This window comes from Lissotriton vulgaris, chromosome 1_1 (genome assembly GCF_964263255.1).
Source record: "Lissotriton vulgaris chromosome 1_1, aLisVul1.2, whole genome shotgun sequence".
NCBI lineage: Eukaryota > Metazoa > Chordata > Amphibia > Caudata > Salamandridae > Lissotriton > Lissotriton vulgaris.
The window spans coordinates 1080716554-1080736306 of NC_141685.1; the positions used below are offsets into that span (position 1 = coordinate 1080716554).

General features: G+C 43.2%; 1 protein-coding gene across 1 annotated transcript in view; it reads right to left on the bottom strand.

The window, feature by feature from the left end:
• Window positions 1–19753, bottom strand: part of NPTXR (neuronal pentraxin receptor) — a 71611-nt gene that overhangs the window by 16479 nt on the left and 35379 nt on the right. Inside the window, exon 2 of the mRNA XM_086963404.1 lies at window positions 11624–11858. Coding sequence (XP_086819530.1) covers window positions 11624–11858 — 235 coding nt within the window. The remainder of the gene's footprint in view (window positions 1–11623; window positions 11859–19753) is intronic.

The following is a 19753-nucleotide window of genomic DNA, read 5'->3' on the forward strand; positions in this document are numbered from 1 at the left end:
CATCCCAAAACTCGTTCTACTACTATGACACAGGGTTGTAGGCACAGTTTACAGTTTCCAATGCATTATATGCACCTAACTTCTCAATTTTCATTAAATATGAAATTGATATAGGCAGACTTACTGTGTGATTAGCGGTCCCCAACAAGGGAGTAGCCAGAAAATGAAAATCTGGGGGAGGAGGGATAACTTTTAATAAAAGCTCTTATGGCACCAAGCAAGCATAGCAAGTCAACACTACCCTCCAAAGAAGAGCTCTTGTCTTTTCCATCCAAGCATCCACCCATTCATCCTTTCAGCCTTCCAGCCACCCATTGATATCCACCATTTCACCTTTACATTCTGTCATCTATTCATTCATTCATGCATTATTCATTCACCATTCCATCCATCTCTCTGCCCATCCATATCCAAACCGATCCATCCATTCTTTCACTCGTCCATCCATCAACCCATTCACTCAGCTATCCATTCATACTTTCACTCATGAAGAAAAAATAAATGTTTACTCACCCATTAATAGCCTGCAGCATGTCCTCGATGTTCTCCAATCCGTGGCTCACAGTGCAAGGTCCGACAGCCAACTCCATTCCTCATCCAGTCCAGATGCTGCTCTCATGTTGTTAATAATCTTAAGCAGCATAAGAGAAGAGCCAGGATTGGTTGAAGCGGGGTCTCTCTGTGCTCCTACAAACTCTAGAGACCTGGGCCTGCTCTCCACCCAGCTGTCTAAGACAGTTCAGGTTGGAGAAGTTTTAAGTGTGCATATTGGGCTATCAGTCCCAAGGCAAACGGCCAAACCAACATGCACACTTCAAACTGAAATTGCCACTTCTCCCTGCTGCCAATGAGCAGCAAAGGCTTATTGGCCCTGCCCCGCCCTCACACCCGGCTCAGGCTGGCAGAATAAAAAATTAAATGGTAATAAAATCATTTTATCAGCATTTTATTTTTCACGCTTTCTGCACTCGCAGCAGGGTAGGGGTGAATGTTCTCCGCCCTTATGGAGGAACCGCTCCTACCCCCATTTCAATGCTTACACAAAGTTAAACCAGGTGCAAAGAGGGGACAAGTGATATTTTAAGTATGGGACCTATGCCTAATGTTTGCTTTATGCAAAAGCACACATTCTGTGTGGTTTGCTTTTCTGCAGTTGTTTACATAGGAATTTGTGCTGGAGTGTCCACCTTGGGTACAAACATGAAACTAAAAACTGCTATCTTTGTGCCCTAACACAAGAACTTGAGTAGAGCAAAGCAGCTTTCTAAGCAACAGCGATGCAAACAACATCCCCCTCACTGTCCTTTTTAAAGTCAAGGGTGTCTAATACCAAAGATGCCTAGTCTTGGTTCCACCATGCTTTTTCATCCAATACCAGACTCTTCCTGCCCCCTTTATCTCACTGAGGTTCTTTTTCATTCCTGCTTTGTTTGTTTCTCTGTTTTTCTCTTCCTTCTTCTTTCCCCTTTTGTGTTTTTCTCTCCCTTGCTATCGGTGACAGTCTGAGGAAGAAGGAAGGTGCTGATCCCCACAAACGAGTGCTGGTTGGCCCGTCCTCCAACCACTAGCTCAAAATAAGCATTATATATATATATATATATATATATATATATATATATATTCGCTTAAAAAAACATAGGTTTCAGGGGCGTTATAGTTAGTTGGACATTTCACTCGTACAAAACCATAGAAATATAGAAATTCCCACGTTATAGTTAATTCAGCTAACTATAACTTGCGCGCCCGCAATGCACTGCTGATGACGTCACATATTACATCACTCATGACATGGTCAGTGACATCAGTCATGACATCACTGATGACATCTCAAATGATTTCTATGGTTTTGTACAAGTGAAATTTCCAACTAACTATAACGCCCCTGAAACCTATGTTTTTTTCAGTGAATTTCTAAGGTTTTTAACTGCTAATTTCTAACTATAACGTGCCTGAAAACGATGGTTTTTTCAGTGAATTTCAAAGGTTTTTTAAATGCTAGTTTCTAAGTATGCCTACAGAGGTTGGACATGTGAAGAAAGAATAAAAAACGCACAGAAAGAAGCAAAAGAACGGCAGAAAGAGGCAACAGAAGTCCACAAAGATGAAGAAAAGTGCAGGAAGAAGCAAGACACGTGCAGAAAGAACCAACAGAGGACCAGAAAGAGGCAAAATCATCCTGTGCCCACAACTTTTTCAGACGGGTACTAGTGGTAACTGACTCTAACAAACCGGGCCTAGAGCCAATGCTATGCTAAAAGACACTTAGAATACAGTGAAAACACCTACATACGCAAGGGAACACTATGCGTTGGGGTACCCCTGTGATTACCATGATCTCCTCTGTAAAACCCTAGTACATAATAGAGCAGGGGGATTAAAACTACCTCTTAAAACGTGCCACAGGCGCTTTTGCAAACTGGTGAAGGGAGGTGGGGGCCTGAGGTGACATGTGTGCAAACACGCCCTGTGGCCGTTTTAAGTTAAAGTCCTCTTGAATCCTGAGGGTCCCTGGGGGCTAAGTAACCCACCAGGTATGTTCAGTTAGTGCCACAGAGTTGCAGTCCAGAGATTTGTAAAATGGGGCATGGCCTCGGACCACCTCTCTGCAACTCAGCTCTGTGGTGCTAACTGGAGGTACATGATGTACTAGTTGTACACAGGGACTCTGAGGATTCAAGGGGACTTAAATGGCTAGTTAGCCCCGGGGACCCTATCCCCCGGGGCATGGCCTATTTTTTAAATATTATTTTTGAGGGGGGCTGTGCGGCCCCCCCTCCTAAGGCCATTTATGGCCCCGGGGAGCCCATCCCGCGGGGCCGGCCTTTGCGCGTTAAAAAATATATATATATATATATATTAATGTGGAGGGGGCCGCGTGGCCCCCCTCCCTAGCCAGTTCTGGCCCCGGGGACCCCATCCCACTTGGCCTGGCCACCTCGTTGGGGATCGTGGGGGAGGGGGAGCACCAATGCCCCCACGGTCCCAGCTGGCTCCCCGCGTCCTGCGGGAGCCGGCATTGCTTTTACACATGGGAGCTGCTAAGATGCAGCTCCCTGGGTGGAAAAGCAATCGGCTTTGGTTTTTGGAAGAGAGAACAGGTTTCCCTGCTCTCTCTTCCAAAAACCAAACCCCAGTTTGCTATGACAGGGCGGGAGCTGTAGGGCCATACCAAACAGCAGTGTCCCAGGGGGTGGGCACCCCGGGACACTGCAGGAGCTGGCCCCTGGGGGTGGTGGTCCCTGGGGCTTTGGGGTCCGTCACGGACCCCCCAATTTTAATAATTAGAGCCCCGGGGAGGTGGCGGTCTCCGGGCGTGTGGGGGGGACTCGAGCCCCCCACCACAGGAATAACTTTTAAAATAACAGACCTGGGGGGTGGCGGTCCCTGGGGCAGCAGGGGGCTGTGTGCCCCCGCAAATGTATTAATAAAAGCCCCGGGAGGTGGCGGTCCCTGTGGCTTGGGGAGTCTTGGATGCCCTGCCCCCCCACGTTAAAAATCAAAGCCCCAGGGGGTGGAAGTACCCGGGGCTGCGGGGAGCCGCGTGCCCCCGCATATCTTTCTGCAAAAACCCGAGGGGTGACGGTCCCCGGGGCAGTGTGGGGAGGATTGGGGCCCCCCATACGTTTTTTCTGACCCGGGACCTGGCCCACTTGGGGGCTTTATTTAAACGAAGCGCGGGAGCCCGCGCTTCATTTTTTTTTTTTTTTGCGCATCCCGCACATTTTTTTTTCCCAATGCTTTTTGTGGCCCTGGGTGTCCTTGTGGGACCCCCTAAGCAGGCCTAGGGAGTAAGGGTGTTTCTACCCTACCCCCTTTTCTTTTTTTTCGCGTATGTTTTACTGATTTCTTGTGCCTCGGTTCTACTGAGGCACAAGATGGCTGCCAACACTTCCTGGTTTGAAGTGTTGACAGCCAATTAGCATGAAGCTCGTGATTGGGAGGGTGCGCGGATCCTGCGCCCCTCTAGATATATGTATTTTTTTAATTTTGATTTTCTCATCAACTACTGAACGGATTTACACCATTTAACAAAAAGAGTTCTTTCTGAACCAAGGGCTATCCATTTGCCAAAGTTGGTGTAATTCCGTGCAGCAGTTCAGGCTGTAGCCCCGGCTATAGTTTCCTATGGGAAATTGCATGGGGAAAATACGTTTTTGGACCCCCCTTTTTTCTCGGCCCCCGCTTGCGAATCACCCCAAAACGTTCAAGATAAGGGTGAACCGGAGCGGGTCATAAGTTTTGAAAATTTCGTGAAGATTCGTCAATCGGCTCCAAAGTTATTGGGAATAGAATGTTACAATTTTCATACGGTAACTAGGTCCTAACTATAACTACCTACTGGCGACCGCCAGTAGGTAATATATACACACACACACAAAGGCATATATGACATATGTGTGTGTATATGTATATACATCTATATATATATATATATATATATATATGTATATCCAACAGGCAACTTCACCAAATCTCCGAAGTACGAGCCACACCAATCCAGGTTACGGAATTATTTTATTTACGGGCAAAAACCAAAGACGCGTTTGAGCTATCCAGCTCTTGGTCACATGACCACAGTCTCAGACTCACATGATTATATGCTTTTTTTTTCTCTCCTTTCAATGAAAATAAAGAACAGACTCTGGATTTCACCATCATCCAGAGACAACATAAGTTTCAAAAATACATTACATTTAGTATCTGTATAAATGTGTGCTTAGCCAAAAAACGGACTTACTCAAAAAACAATATATAATCAATCAAATACTGAGTCTCGAGTTTAAAGACAGGTAAGAACACTTTCAGTAAATATATGATTCTGGGTGTAGTATATGTGTGTGTGTATATATATATATATTCACACATATATGGATATAAATCCATACACATATATGGTCACGGTGCATAGATGTGGAGTTCAGAAAAGTAAATCCATACTTACAGATATATGCTTACCGTAAAGATATAGCGACATCAATATTTTGCAGTCAATATTTTTACAGGGCCGTGTTATCTCAATATTATGATGTTTTTATGCTGTCTTCTTTTGTTACTTTCTGTAGTAGGTTTCACTAACTATGAAATGAAGGTGCATTTTAAGGAGAGAGGCCTTGTGGCTTGGACTGGGTGCCTCTGCGGATGGACATGTTTATAAAGGCTGATTAAAACTTAGCTGGTCGATTTATTGTTTTTAGATATGCAGAACGTGCCTATGTTTAACAAACACCTTTTTTTTCAAACCAGCATTTCCCATTGTACTTTCTGGATCCCTACAGTAAGGAAATAGGATGAATGCGGAAGTGGAGACAGACTTAAGTCTTTGTAACCAAACTTACACAACACCCAGACCTAGATATACACAGACAAAGGTGATCAAAAGATTATCTGAGGTATTTTTGACTCTCCGTTTTATAGATTTGCTAAGCTTAAGGCTTAACTCTGTAAGATGTGCTGTAGAAGGAAAGGACATTATTTTATTGACTGTTTTGCTTACAAGGCTGTGTTGTTCAGTGTTCTGTCAGCCTTCTGGCAATATGGAAGCTATACAAAAATAGAAAAAAATAAACAAGCACACTGCCAAACTTGCCTAGAGATAATGATTGTAAAGCTCCATGAAAAGGCAAGTACAAAGTAGCAAAAATGTATGTCTTAAATAAGCACGCAGACTCGGGGGTGAAAATAAGATTATCTGGTACAAAATGTTAACATAATTCAGGATGTGGGCAATATAAACATTTAATAGGAGAGCCCATTAAATTGTGTGTGCAATAAAAATTGTTCAAACCATGTTTAAGTGACTCTATGGTTCTAGATAGTTAAGCTAGGACGACAGTTCTCTAATTAATCATTTTGTTATTTTTTATGTCTGACCAGTTAGTGCAGCTGTCTGCAGGACCTATTGTTGGAAAGTTTTTAATACATACATAGATTGTGCTCTGCCGAACAAGTCAAAGCTCATTTGCAAGACCGAAAAATAGATCCTGTACAGACCAGATTGCAACACTGAGCATCATCATTGAGCAGTCGATAGAATGGAACTCCCCCCTCTATATCAACGTCATCAACTATGAGAAGGCATTCAACAGCATGGACAGCGAGACCCTTTGGAAACATCTTCGTCGCTATGGGGTGCCAGACAAACTTGTAAGGATCATCAGGAACTTTTACCAGGGTATGACCTTCAAGATAGTCCATGCAGCACAACTCACTCAAGTCTTGCAAGTAAGGACCAGAGTCTGTTAAGGTTGTCTGCTCTCGCTTTTCTCTTCCTGCTAACTGAATCATGAAGCTATCCACAGCAAGAAAAAGAAATGGGGTGCAGTGGACATCTAGGACGCAGCTCGATGACCTGGACTTTGCAGATGACCTGCCCCTACCTCCCATACCCATCTGCAGATGCAGAAGACCAACAATGTGGCAGTCGCATCAGCACAACTTGGCCTTAACATCCACTAGGGGCAAAGCAAGATCCTAAATGCTAACAGGCAGCAAAAATGCAGTCACTCTTGAAAGTGATGCTTTAGAAGAGGTTGGGGCCTTCACCTACCGGGGAAGTGTAAGAGAAAAGCAGGGCAGTACATACCCCAAGGCCCAGGACACAGATGGCTGGAGACTCCTGATTGATGGCCTATACCCCAGGAGGGGTAGTAGGCATAAGTAAGTGATCTGCCAGCGGAGTATTTTTTTCCTTACCTCATGCTATTGGCTGTTTTCATTCCACCTCTTATGGACCGCTTGAATTGTAATGCAAAAGGAACTATTTTATATCTCAAAAGTGCTTTAAACCATCATACATTAAATTAGTTATCTTATAAAAACACTGTATATGTAAAACATTTTTTGGTTTTAATTTTTCACTGCAGCAGGATTGTTTTCAAAAATTCCTTTAGCCAAGACTCAAAATGCAAGTCAGACCTACTGGCTTTGCTAATGCTTGTTTAGAAAATTACATATTGGTCATTATTGGTTAAATCTTATTTGTGTGCTGACTCTCCTGTGGGATTAAGGCAGCGGGTGTCCAGCAAAGTCATGTTGCTCTTGAGGGGGTTTAAAAAGTTGGTTTCTGGACTTATGGTGAAATATGGATTTCACATACAAAGTAGGAAATGTTTTACAGCTTGTCTAGGACTAGTACTTTGTACCGGAAGGGTCCCTTCCACTACAAAATATATGCTAGACTCACGCAGACGCACATGCACTATAGTGTAAAGGTGTGTGCATGGCGCCTGGTAGCCTGATAGTATGCCAGCACTAGGGAAAGAAGAGGATGTTGCAATATCGCTGTAGATATAGTACTTTCCTCTTCTTTCTCTGTCATGTAGTGCAGCAACTTTGGTGCTGCGTTGTGTGATGCAGTCGTAAATCTCACTCAGAGTTATTGGGTGTGAACTGCACCTAGGTCGACTCTGCAAATTCCGACTGACGTGGAGTAAAGATTAGTAAATCTACACTTCCCTATGTATACTTGGATTGACTACAAGCTTATAGTCGATATGCTGGAGTCGATTTAAATGTATATTGATATTAAAGACTTCGACATTTTTACATACAACCATTGTCTGGGTGCAAGATGAAACTGTTAATCAACACACACCTACTCTTTGAGTATTGATTGAAACCCTCGCATAAATTCATGCATTTTATCAGAATGTTATCAGTTTCAAAACAGTTTGTTTGCAGCCACCATGTTAATCCGACAAAAGTCCATATGATTTGGTGAGTGGCTTCTAAAGGCATCAGTGGGTACTTGGTTATTGCTCTGCTGTTGGAAGACAACAAAGGGATGTGCACTTCTTTCAACCAATTACATGGCTTGGTTGTATCCTGTCAAGGAATTTGCAAAACAGGTCAGAATTCTTGCTGAGATCAAAACTGAGGTGAAAAACAATGAAAGCATCGAAGGCTCATCAGATAGATAGCAGACAGCTCGCCTGCCCCTTGGCGTGTAACATTTGCCCACAAGGGTCTCTGCCATGCCGTATTTTCAGAATCACAACTTTTGTGTGTAGATTTATCTCATAGATGTCCTGAAAATCTAGCTAGGCTGCAGCCCTTGTGGGCTTGTCAGCCATGTTGATTAATAGCGAGGTGGCAGATTGCATAAAATTGATCCATATTTCTTTCCCTTGGAAAGGAAACTGCATGCATCGGGGTGGGGCTATCTATTGGCAGGAAGCCTGTAAACTCAATCACATGGGGTTCTGCCTGGAAGGAAAGCCAGCGAGGCCAGACCCTTCCATCTCTGCGTAAAAGGAGTAACTCCCTTCACCACCTGAATCTGTTGGGCCAGCACCATGTACAAAGAAGCTGGTCAAGGGTTCAACAAGTCAGAGTTCAGCTTTACGAAGGGAGGCATTAACAATAGAAAGGAGCCAGTAGACTAAAAGTACAAGAGTCCTGTCAATTGCGCCAGTTGTCCTAACTCGTATGTCTCACTCCCCTCCTTAAATTTCAATCCCAACCTGTAACTAAGCCACGTAGAACATTGCAATGCATGATGCAGATGGGACACAAACATTTTGGCTTGCATTTAACATGCAGTGTCACATCTATTGACTTTGCAAATGCTTGTTTTCTTTGCCTTCTTGATTTTTTTTTTTAGATTTTTAGAAAAAAGATGCCTGTGTGTGCAAATGCATGAGGGTGCACTGGCGGCCATCTATGAAAGGTTTTTATGAAATTTAATTCAAAGATGGCTGCAGGCTAATATTGGCTTCACCAAAACTTTTATAAAAGCCTTTAGCAAATCTAATATCAGTAGCAGGAGTAGTCAGGGAATCATAGGAAGTGGGAAGAGAGAGCAGGGTTGGAAGGGGAAGGCCATGATAGCTCAAGACGAGCAGTAGTGTGTGAAGGGGGAACCAAGAAAAGAGGGTTTGTGAACAATGCTGACTTTTGGCGGTGTGACTAGTGCTGCCACACTGAGCGCCACAGTTGAGGGGGACGCCCTTTGCACGATAGATTGAGGTGAGATAAAAGCACCTGGCAGAGATCTTTGTGCGCCTGGCATTTTTCAGGGGATAATAACAACGGCATGATAACGCCGGTGGTTAATGCACTAAATGGAGAAGTCTGTGATTTGTCCTGTCACAGTTTTGACTCATAATAAAATAGTACAGAAGATTAGTGTTCCTGCTGGAAACACAAGGTGCAACATGCAGATAACAGAGCTGTATTTTATGTAGATAGCTCAGAGGGTCACTGCATTTGCCGCAGAGCTCCTTTTGTAACTTGGAGTTCATAAGTTACAACCCTTCTAATATATCACATTGAGCTGTGAACTAGCATCAAAGTGCTGCTTGCAAATTGCAATCATAGGTTTAGACCATTGTTGTTTTTTTCTCAATCTTTCGTTATTCTAAGATTGATAAGAAGGGTTCCTTTGGGTAGTAATACAATTTTATTGTATGACACCCTCAATCATTGTGTTGCATTAGAAATCCTGAGTTTATGTGAAGGATTTACTAGCACTTTGCATCTGCTTTGCATCACAAAAGTAACATAAACCTAGTACAAAGTGTTGTTTTGAGGTTGAGGTTCATCAACCATAAAAGTTCACAGACGCTTCCTTCTGAACGATAGTACAACACGGCCCCATGAGGGCTTCTTCATTCCATCACAGCTGATCCCCTGGAGACGTGCGGGTGGAGCGAAAAAAAGTGCATACCGACTAATTAAGAGACACTGTCTCCCGCCGCAAGTAAAAGATCCAATCCTGGTGGGTGGGGCCAAAAGTAGACAGGGTGGTAACCAGGAGGGACTAAAAAGCCCCCTGGACAATCATAACACCCGGTTTTGCATAATTGGTGACGCAAAATGACGCGCTCCAATGGAAAAGACGGGCGGAGCAGAAAGCGAGCTTCTGAAATCGTATTGATTACAAGAAGCCCTCGCATTGGAAAGAGCAGCGCATGCAAGCTGCTAAAACCAGGTGAGACCTAAAAGAGGGTAAGAGAAGATGGAAAAGCAGCAATGAAAAAGATCTTGTAAGATAGAGATAAAGAGGCTAGGAGTATTGGTGGGAGATTAAAGAAGCATGAGGTGGAAACAAGACTACACAGCCTTTTTTCGTCACCCCAACATTCAATAGCACGGCCGCGAGCAATGAGCAAAACTTTGGACCTGGCACTTATTCTTTTACAAATTAAGCACTGGGAGTGCCGTGAGTGGTACATGGATGTTCCCATGCACTCCTCCATGGATTTTGTCACTATTCTTCATCTACTAACTTTGGCAGAAAGGGATTTGCATTAAAAAATGAAGCCTCCTCGATGCAAGTGTAAAGTTGGAAAAAAGATTTATTTTCACCAAACTATTCCAACTTTGAAAGTGTGCTACACAGTACAACATACACACAAAGTAGTAAAGTGTTAAACATTGTCAAACCATAGAATTTTGTGCCGGACACTTACCCTTCTAGTATAAAATCTATGCTTGACATCTCGCACACGTCCTTGCACTATGGTGCAAGGGTGTGCATTGGCACAAGGCAGCTTAAGGCACCAGAGGAGAGAGCAACAGCATCATATCTTATTATGCTCTCTCCTTTTCACGCTAAACAGCACAGCAAATTTGGTTACTATACTGCGTGCAAACGTAGTAAATCTGCTCCTCCATTTCTCCACATCAAGCACTCTTACCATATAATGCCTACCAGTATGGATGGCAGGTGACTCCTATACCTTGCAATCCTGATTGCCATAAGAAATATTTCCTATACATTGACTTACACACTTGTGACACTTATTGCCTCAGTATAATATGTTTGCGATGTAACGCGCTCTGGCATAATACATTGGGATAAGTAGCGCTATAAAACTAACAAATATGAAGAGGGGCTATGGAGATGAGTTGCACCACTGGAGGGTGGTAGTGATGGAATCCATGAAGAAGAAGGTCATGGCGGGGGCGGTGCCAACAAAAACTGTCACATCGGATGCTACCAAAGCTAAAGCCGGCCTTTTGTATGAAGCAGGGAGACAAAGAATGGGCGTGGCAGAGAGAGAGATGTGGTAAGCAGAAAGAGGAAGTAGAGAAAATTGTTCCTCGTGCACCGAAATGAAGGACTCCATGTTAGGCGAAAGGACGAAGCCACAGCAAATAGTATGAGGTGAAAGAGCCAGCTACCTGTGGGTGGATCTAAGATGTGATTGATAATGTCTCAAGCATCTGTTACTTCTACATCATTCTCAACCTCTGCCGGCAGTTGTGATGGTATGAGCAGTGCTCATTTCTCCCTTTATAGAAAGGACTTGCCTGCAAACACAAGCCACCTCTTTCAGATGTGCATGGGTGTTAATTAGGGGCTGCAAGGTTTAACAGCTGATGACTCTGGTATCCCTAGTGCTGTTCTTTCAACCTAGCATCTCAGTAGAAGCATGGTTTTATCCTACTAACTAGGAGCAAAAGGGCGTCATTTTAGGGGCTACTGATAGGGTAGGACTCAACGTATTTATGTCATTGGGTGTCAAATGGTGTTTGATGTCACTTCTACTGGCATTTTGGTGAGTCAATTTCCATGCAGGCTCTTTAATTACCAAGAAATGCTCCCCTTTCTGTTGAATGTCTCACCCTTCCTACATAATGTTTTTTTTTACTGAAACCTCACTTCTGCTCTGCTTACCATGTTCCAGCTCAGCAATGCGGCTTTGGAGTGCGCTCAGCTCCTTCTCTACGTCCACTCGCTGCTTGTCGTCATGAGCTGAGGCAGCGGGCCTGTCCTTCTCTAGCTCCAGCAGCTTGGCCAGCAGTTGTCCCTCCAGTTCCTCAAGACGGGCATGCAGAGAGTCACGGCCCAGGAGAGGTGTGCCTGTCGTGGATGCCGAGGTGGCATTCCGCAGTCGCTGTTGAATCTCTTGCTGCCAGGAGAGAATAAGGCAGGTGTTAAAATCTAGACCATTCTATTTATACCAAGTTTAACTGTATTTATTTTATTTAAAATAATTGTAAAATGCTATACAGTTGCCTACAAATTGCCGTAATGTGCCACAAACACCACAGAATTCCAGAAACATAAATATAGTACAACAAATGACCACAAAGTTCCACAAAATACCAAATATTTGTGTCACAAAGTAATGCCACGAACATCAAGTCAAGAGCCTCCTTGTCATGTTTGACCTTTTCAGAAAGTCCTGGATTTGAAGTTAGCAGCACAATGCATCCTGGGATTTGTAGATTGTTTTCAAACCTTGTAAGTATGGGCTGGGAAAAAATCCCAACCTACAATGCCCATACAAACTCCCAAATGAGGTTGATACTGTGATCTATCAAAAATCTATTTTCTTCTAGATGTCCTTGTACTGAAGGCAGTAACAAACTAACTGGCACATTACATAACCTTGGAGTAAATTTGCCTTAAAATCAATCCTGGACAGGCTACCATACCCATTTTTGACCTTCCTCCAACTACCACATTCTAGAAATAAAGTTCAGGTGAGGCTAACTAGGAATACCGCAATATCAAAATGTGCAGGCTTTTCCCAAGTAAGCTCAGGACTGGAACATCTTGCCTGTTATGCCACTTGGTACTTATACTCGAGCAGGCACTAAAGTCTTGAACTATAACAGAGCCTAAGACAGTGGCATGAGTGGGGTGTATGAAGTAGATATCCTCATTTCAAGGCTGTGTGCTGACCAAAAGGTGCATTTGTCTTATTTGGGTGACAAATGTACACTCCTGGAGTCCAGCAGCTGGCAAAAAACTAATTGAAAGAAGGCAGGATGGTGGCCACGATGCGACCAAAGGACAAGGTCATATGTCTGAAGGGAAATCTGCAAGATACATTTGAGGTAATTTATTCAGTATAAAATGACAAAAAACGGTCTCTGCTTGTCTTCAGGCTGTCTCTGTCCCATCCTTTGATCAAGAAGAATTCCTTATTCAATACATTGAGGACCATACGTAATATGGTTTGCTGACCAATGGGTTATTTAACAGCATGTTGACTATTACATTACGATGAATCTGAACTCTGCAATTTCTATTTGGAATGACAATGTGGCGGGATAAAACAACATACAATGAAAATTATTATTATTATTATTTTTTAATCTATTTATTAAAAATCTGTTTTACCATTTACACATTACAATATCGGAGCAAATGCCAGGTAGTACGCAGATAATGGAGAATGAAAGGACATACAACACAGTCAGGATAGCGTGGAAAACATAATATGTTCACATCGCAGTTCAGTTACAGTAGTGGAGAAACATCCGAGAACCCATATATTAGAGTAATCACTAGGGTTAGTGCTATATTAGGACTGCTGTCCCATAGACGCATAGCTGTGAAGGCAACGTGCTTACTCCTGTAATTGAAAATCAGAGAAGGCGATACACCAAGCAAACACCAGCTGACAATGGAAACAGATGCATGCGTTAAGGTAAATAGTTACCTAAAGCATCGAACGTCAAGGAATTGCATGTGCTATGAGACAGTTCCACAAATGCAGCCACGAGGCAGAATACATCATAACAACAAAAGAGAAAACAAGCACGTCTCATTGACGTCTTACAGGTAATCATGTAGGCACCCATACAACCGCCCAATAATAAATAAATCTGGTAAGAGTGAACAACATCTTTCATAAAGGAAGTTAAAGCGCTCTTGATAAACACATTCCTGCCCTAGAACCCCACGCCAGTCAAGCACTCAAAGACGCGCCTGCCTCTCCCTAGTTTATTACCAACATTTTTATGATTGTATTTTGATTTGGGTTTCAGAGTTACTTCTTTTTGTACTTTTTTGTATTTACTTTGTTATTGGATCCCCTAGCTTCCTCCTCTGCGACATTTGTAATCTGCTTCGCTTATTCTTGGTCCACTATTCTCCGGGCCTGCTCTGACACGTCCCTCACCCTTAGTACATGCTTTGACTGTTAATGAATTGTTCTGCCAGCCTAACTGTTACAATCTGCTTATACTAAACGTATATTTATACTTGTCATTGGGAGATGTGTTGAAATCTGCTCACACCAATTTGTATATTCACAGAGGTACACCCCCCCCTCCCCCCCTCCCCCTTTCCCTCCCTGATGGTATGTTCCACTGGAATCTGCTGTAGAATGTTGACAGCCACCAGGCAGTCTTGGAGAGTGGGTGACAGAATAAAGACTACTACTACTTACTTCAGCCTCGAGTCATCTTTACAGTAGCAGATTCATCTTTACAACACTAACGTTTTTCTCCCCATGTACATTCGATTTCCTTGTTGTCTGATCTATATGCTTCCTCTCTATCGCTCAACTGTAAAGCGCTCCGATACCCTCTTGGGTCTTGTTTGCGCTATATAAAACTTTTTTAATGAATACATACATTTTAAAAATGGCAAGTCAGGGGCAGGGGACAACGCAGGAAAATGCGGTTGACGATGTATGTCATTTATTAACCGGGAGATGCGGCCAGTCGGTGGAACATACAACTAATATTATTAAGTTGGGTAATAATACTTTAAGTAAAAAAAAAAGAGACACATCATTTGATGTGAGTGTATACAAATGTTCAATAATAACTTATTAAATGACGTTGAATATCGGACATGATATTTTCAAGATCGTCGTTTTCAACTAGAAGTTAGGCTTGGGGACCAACCACACATGGGCAATATATTTTTGGTATCACATATATAGATTACGGAGTGGATTAACAAAGGAATATTACAACATATAAAAGAACTCCTGTAATATTATTTTATGTACTATTACATGACTTTGTGAATTGATCACAAAACGGCTAAAATGGGAAGAAAACAAGAATATTCATGTCCACTTAGTATTATCTAAATTGACTGTTCCCTCTTCACAATTTTACCAGGAAGTTGAACATTTCGAGTTCGACTCACAAAGGCATTTAAGAGTACATAGAAGAGTGCTCCTGTCATACCACTCCACATTCGTATTTCTTTTATTGCTGTTTTATATAACAGAAACTCGGCCCCAGTTTACTTCACAGGAGCTCCAGATAACATGATTAGACCAGTGGTTCCCAAACTTTTTTGACCTGTGGCTCCCCTGACCTAATCGGCAGTTGGCCGTGGCTCCCCACCATTTTTTTACCGGTGTGTGGTGTGTACCTCCTGTTATCTTCCTTAAAGTATTTGGGACGCAATGAAGGTATTATATTGGTTGGAATGCTTGAATTATTAATCTCATCCACTGGCAATCACTTTGGCTGCATCCCAATCCATCGTTTTTTTCCCCAACAGAGTGCCTGGTCCCAAACCCTTATTTATGCCAGCTGCTGCTTTCAGTACCTTTTGGTACTGAGACCCGCTCTGAGAAAATGGAACATTGAGTTTGGTCTGTCGTAATCAGTATCCCCAGCCTTATTTTGACACTAAAAAGGTCTGTCCTTCCATCTGTGTGCCCATCTATATCCAAACATATTCAACCATTTGCACACCTATCCACCATATATCCTTCCGTCCATCATTTCACTCATCCATCCCTCCAATCACCCTTTCACTCATCCATCCATTATTCATCTACCCACCCTTTCACCCCATCCATCTGTACAATCATCCATTGCATCCACTCTTCCACCCAGCCATCCATTCACTTACTCATCCATCCACCCATTCACTTACTCATCCATTCACCCAGTCATTTATCCTTCCACCCATTCACCCTTTCAGTCATTCATCCTCCCTTTCTCTCTCCATCCCCCTTTCACTTATCCATCCATCTACCCACCCATTTACTCATCCATTCATGAATCCATCCATTGATCCTATTACTCATCCATTCTTTCACTCATCCAACCATCCGTTCTCTCATCCATCCACCCTTTCACTTCACTCATCTATACATCCTTTTGTCCATCTACCCCCTTTCACTAACTCATCCATCCTTACATCCACCCTTTCAGTCATCCATCCATTCACCATTTCACTTATCAATTCATCCATCCACCCATTCACTTGCCCATCATCTACCCTTTCATTCTTCCACCCATCCATCCTTTCACACACCCATCCACCAATTTACTCGCCCATCAGCTGCCCATTCACTCATCCATCCATCCTTTCACGCACCCATCCACACTTTTACCCATCCATCTACCCTTCCACCCATACATCTACCCTTCCACCCATACATCCATCTATTTACCCTTTCTCTCATCCATACTTCCATTCATTCACTCATCCATCCATCCTTTCTTTCATTATCTATCCATTCCCCCTTTCATTCATGCATTCATCCTTTCAGTAATCCATCCAGCCATTCCTTCACTTATTTACTCACCCACCTTTTTACATTATGAGCTGAGCCTTTGTTTGCAGAGTTGCAGGCAGAAGAGTCCCATCAAGAATGAACTACAGCAAGGGGTGGGCTGGTGGAGAGTTCACTATGCCCCTGCACATAGGCAGACTGAAAATGTAGAAGTCATGCATGATGCACAGTGCCAGGATGTGAGTTTACTGTAACATGGTGTTGTTTCCAGGGCTTTAAGCGGTGTAAAAAAACTTGGGGGGGGGGGTCTCTTCAAAGGGGGTGTTTGACTTAATTAAGAGCGCAGCTTAAAACACCTAGGCTAAAAATCTGCGCTTAGCATAGTGTTCCGCCTCACTGGCATTATGTTGTCTCTGTCATTGCATCCAGATATATAATACAGCAAGTATCATTACACCTCAACAAGCCAGGACTATTGGCTTTGTCAATGGTTGCTAGTTCCTTAAAAAAAAAGGAGCAACCATGGCTTTGTTGAATACAATATTGAAAATACTTCAGTTCTAAAATGACAGGACAGTGAGAGAACCATAACCTGTTCTTTTAAACTTATTTTACAGGTTTCTTTGAATGAAGTGTTTTCTAATGTTGCAGCGTGGGCGTTTTACTTTTTATCCTACAGAATTCCCTTCTGTATAATGAGGCAGGAGGAGGCCGCCACATGGTGTCACACCCCCAGACTGCCCCATTGTCATTCAGTAAGTGGCAATCAGCGGCATACTGAATGACAAGGGGCGGGAGGGGCTGCTCTCGTGCTCCTGGAGGAGTGCGAGGCGCCTCCAGCAGCAGGGGTGAGGCCTCTCACAGGGGAGCAGCGCTGCTCCCCGTTGATGGCCAAAATTACAGATAAAAGGCCCGTGGAATTTACGGACGGTTGGTCACCCTAGTGTGCGCGGCGCCCCTGGCACCTCATTACGGCGCACCGGGGCGCCGCAGCGCACAGTTTGGGAACCACAGGATTAGACAGTCAGATTTTTTTTCTTCCTTGGAACAGGGAGAGTAAGTGTTAAGTGACTTGCTAACACTGTTATTTGAACCTGGTACCCCAGAACCATAGTCCAGAGATCTGGCCATTAGGCCACATCTCCGCCTCTTCTCTTAAGTGCTTTTGTGAATCGACAAAAGGGTGTGCCCCCTCTGACACTTCCTTCCTGGTGAGTGAGTGTCCATTACGTTTTAGTCAGGGTCCCTGCAAGCCAGGTCAGCAAGCGTCTCTTGAGGTGTGCGAGTGTCCCCTAGATGAGTATCTTTCCTGACGACTGCCTCTTTACAGATTCAGAGACACAGAGGCCTAGACTTACAAAGTTTTACTTACTTAAAAGAGGATGTGGTGGTACAGCCAAAGATACTGACTTTGGGTCTAGAGAACCAGGTTTGAGTCCCAGCATCAGCTCAACGTTCTGTGGATTTGGGCAAAGCAGGAAGGATCTGATTACGATTCATTCCGACCCATGCATTTACACCTGTTTACGCATAGGTCTGAATTACGAGTTGTTAGGTATTTAAAGCAAAGTAAAACAAAGAATTTTCCCTATGGGAAGTATTATTTCCTGCTCCTAGATCAGGACTCAAACTGACAAACACAAATCACACCATTTGTTTTGTGGAACTGGAGAACACTTACCAGAAAGGAACACGCCCAAACTAATTATAATTAGAAAAATGTACAATTTATTATAAAAAAATACCAATGAATTATCAATTAAAAACATGTAAATCACAATTAAAATACACAGTTAAAACCACCTAATGTGGACGTGGAGAAATTAATCAAAAGAGACACTAATATCTGTCTTTGTCATATCAGCAAACGAAGCGGTGATTGAAGAGACGCCACGCAGAGCAGCTCCGGGAAAACTAGCCGTGTGCCCACATTAGCCACGTGTATGATACTACCCGGCTGCAAAACAGAAACCCCATTTCGGAAATCTGACCTACTACTCTAGCAAAACACAGCGTTAAGAATAAATGGGAGGCACCAAATTGATCACGCCCATTTGTGCAATAAATGAGGATTGTGCAAAGTCCGTTTTGGATTAACCTTCAAACAGACTGGTTTTGGAATAAAAGCGCCTCCCTATACATCGAGATAGGATTGTAGAAGCTTGATACTACTACAGGCGAACACCAGAGGAATACTACACATTTGGTAGATTACCACTGGAAATATAACCATTACGGTTTGACATTTAACGTGTGGAGAATACATATACAAACTGTCCTGAGGAAGGAAGCCATTATCATTTGATGCTTCCGAAACGCGTCGACGCCAATCCCTAAGTCATATTCGGCGTTGCCAACAACCAATCTGGTCTAAAGGAACAATATTCCTCCCATTGTTGACAAACGAGGGCCCGAAATGATATGACAAAGACAGATATTAGTGTCTCTTTTGATTAATTTCTCCACGTCCACATTAGGTGGTTTTAACTGTGTATTTTAATTGTGATTTACATGTTTTTAATTGATAAATCATTGATATCTTTGTATTTTTTTATAATAAATTGTACATTTTTCTAATTATAATTAGTTTGGGCGTGTTCCTTTCTGGTAAGTGTTCTCCAGTTCCACAAAACGAATGGTGTGATTTGTGTTTGTCAGTTTGAGTCCTGATCTAGGAGCAGGAAATAATACTTCCCATAGGGAAAATTCTTTGTTTTACTTTTCAGTATATTGGCGCTCCATTTCCCTATGGGTTATTAAGAGCCCCTCTCTTCACTTTATACCTAGGTATTTAAAGCAGCCAATAATTATGGGATGCGTTAGCAATTTAACCATCCTTAAATTTCGGCAGGTCAAAATTGCAGAAATGTAACAGCCATACTCATTTACCGTATGGTTCGGATTTTGGTGCGTTAAACACAAAAATCTGCATGTTATTCCCCAGAAACTGAACCTTGTTGTATTGTTATTTACCATGTTCAATAAATAGCACCTATACGTGTAATCAGGCCCTTAAAATCTCCCCTGCCTGAAAAAAAGTAATCTGGTCTTGTGTGATGTAACTGGTGCTCATGTAAAGGCCCAATGTTCTCGAGCCGAGTTCTCGCTATAAAAATCTGAAAAAAAGGTAAGGGTGCATGGGCGCTGGACAAATTCTGCCCTGCGCCATCCCGGATTTTTAATAGTAAGCAAATAGATAAAACGCCTTTTATCTCTTTGCACCCCTAGGCGCCGCACAAGCACAGAACGTTAGAACATAACCCGCTCATACCACGAGGGCTCTGGAGGAAGCTCGCTCCTTCGGCCCCACCCCGAGCAGGCAGAAAATCAATGTTCAGCTCGGTGATTCACTCAACTTTCCGCTATTGATGGAAGGCCGGAAGCCCCCCCACGGAGAGGAACTGGGGTTAGAAGGAGAGGTCATTATTCACCGTGAGCATCTGAGCCCCCCGCGCACACAGGAAAGCGTCCCCGCTGTACAGCCCTGGGCCACCAGCTGAGACCTGACGCACATCAGGGGAGAGAGGGTGGGTTGAAGGGGGGAGGGGGTGGTAAGCGAGAAGGTGAGCAGAGGGATG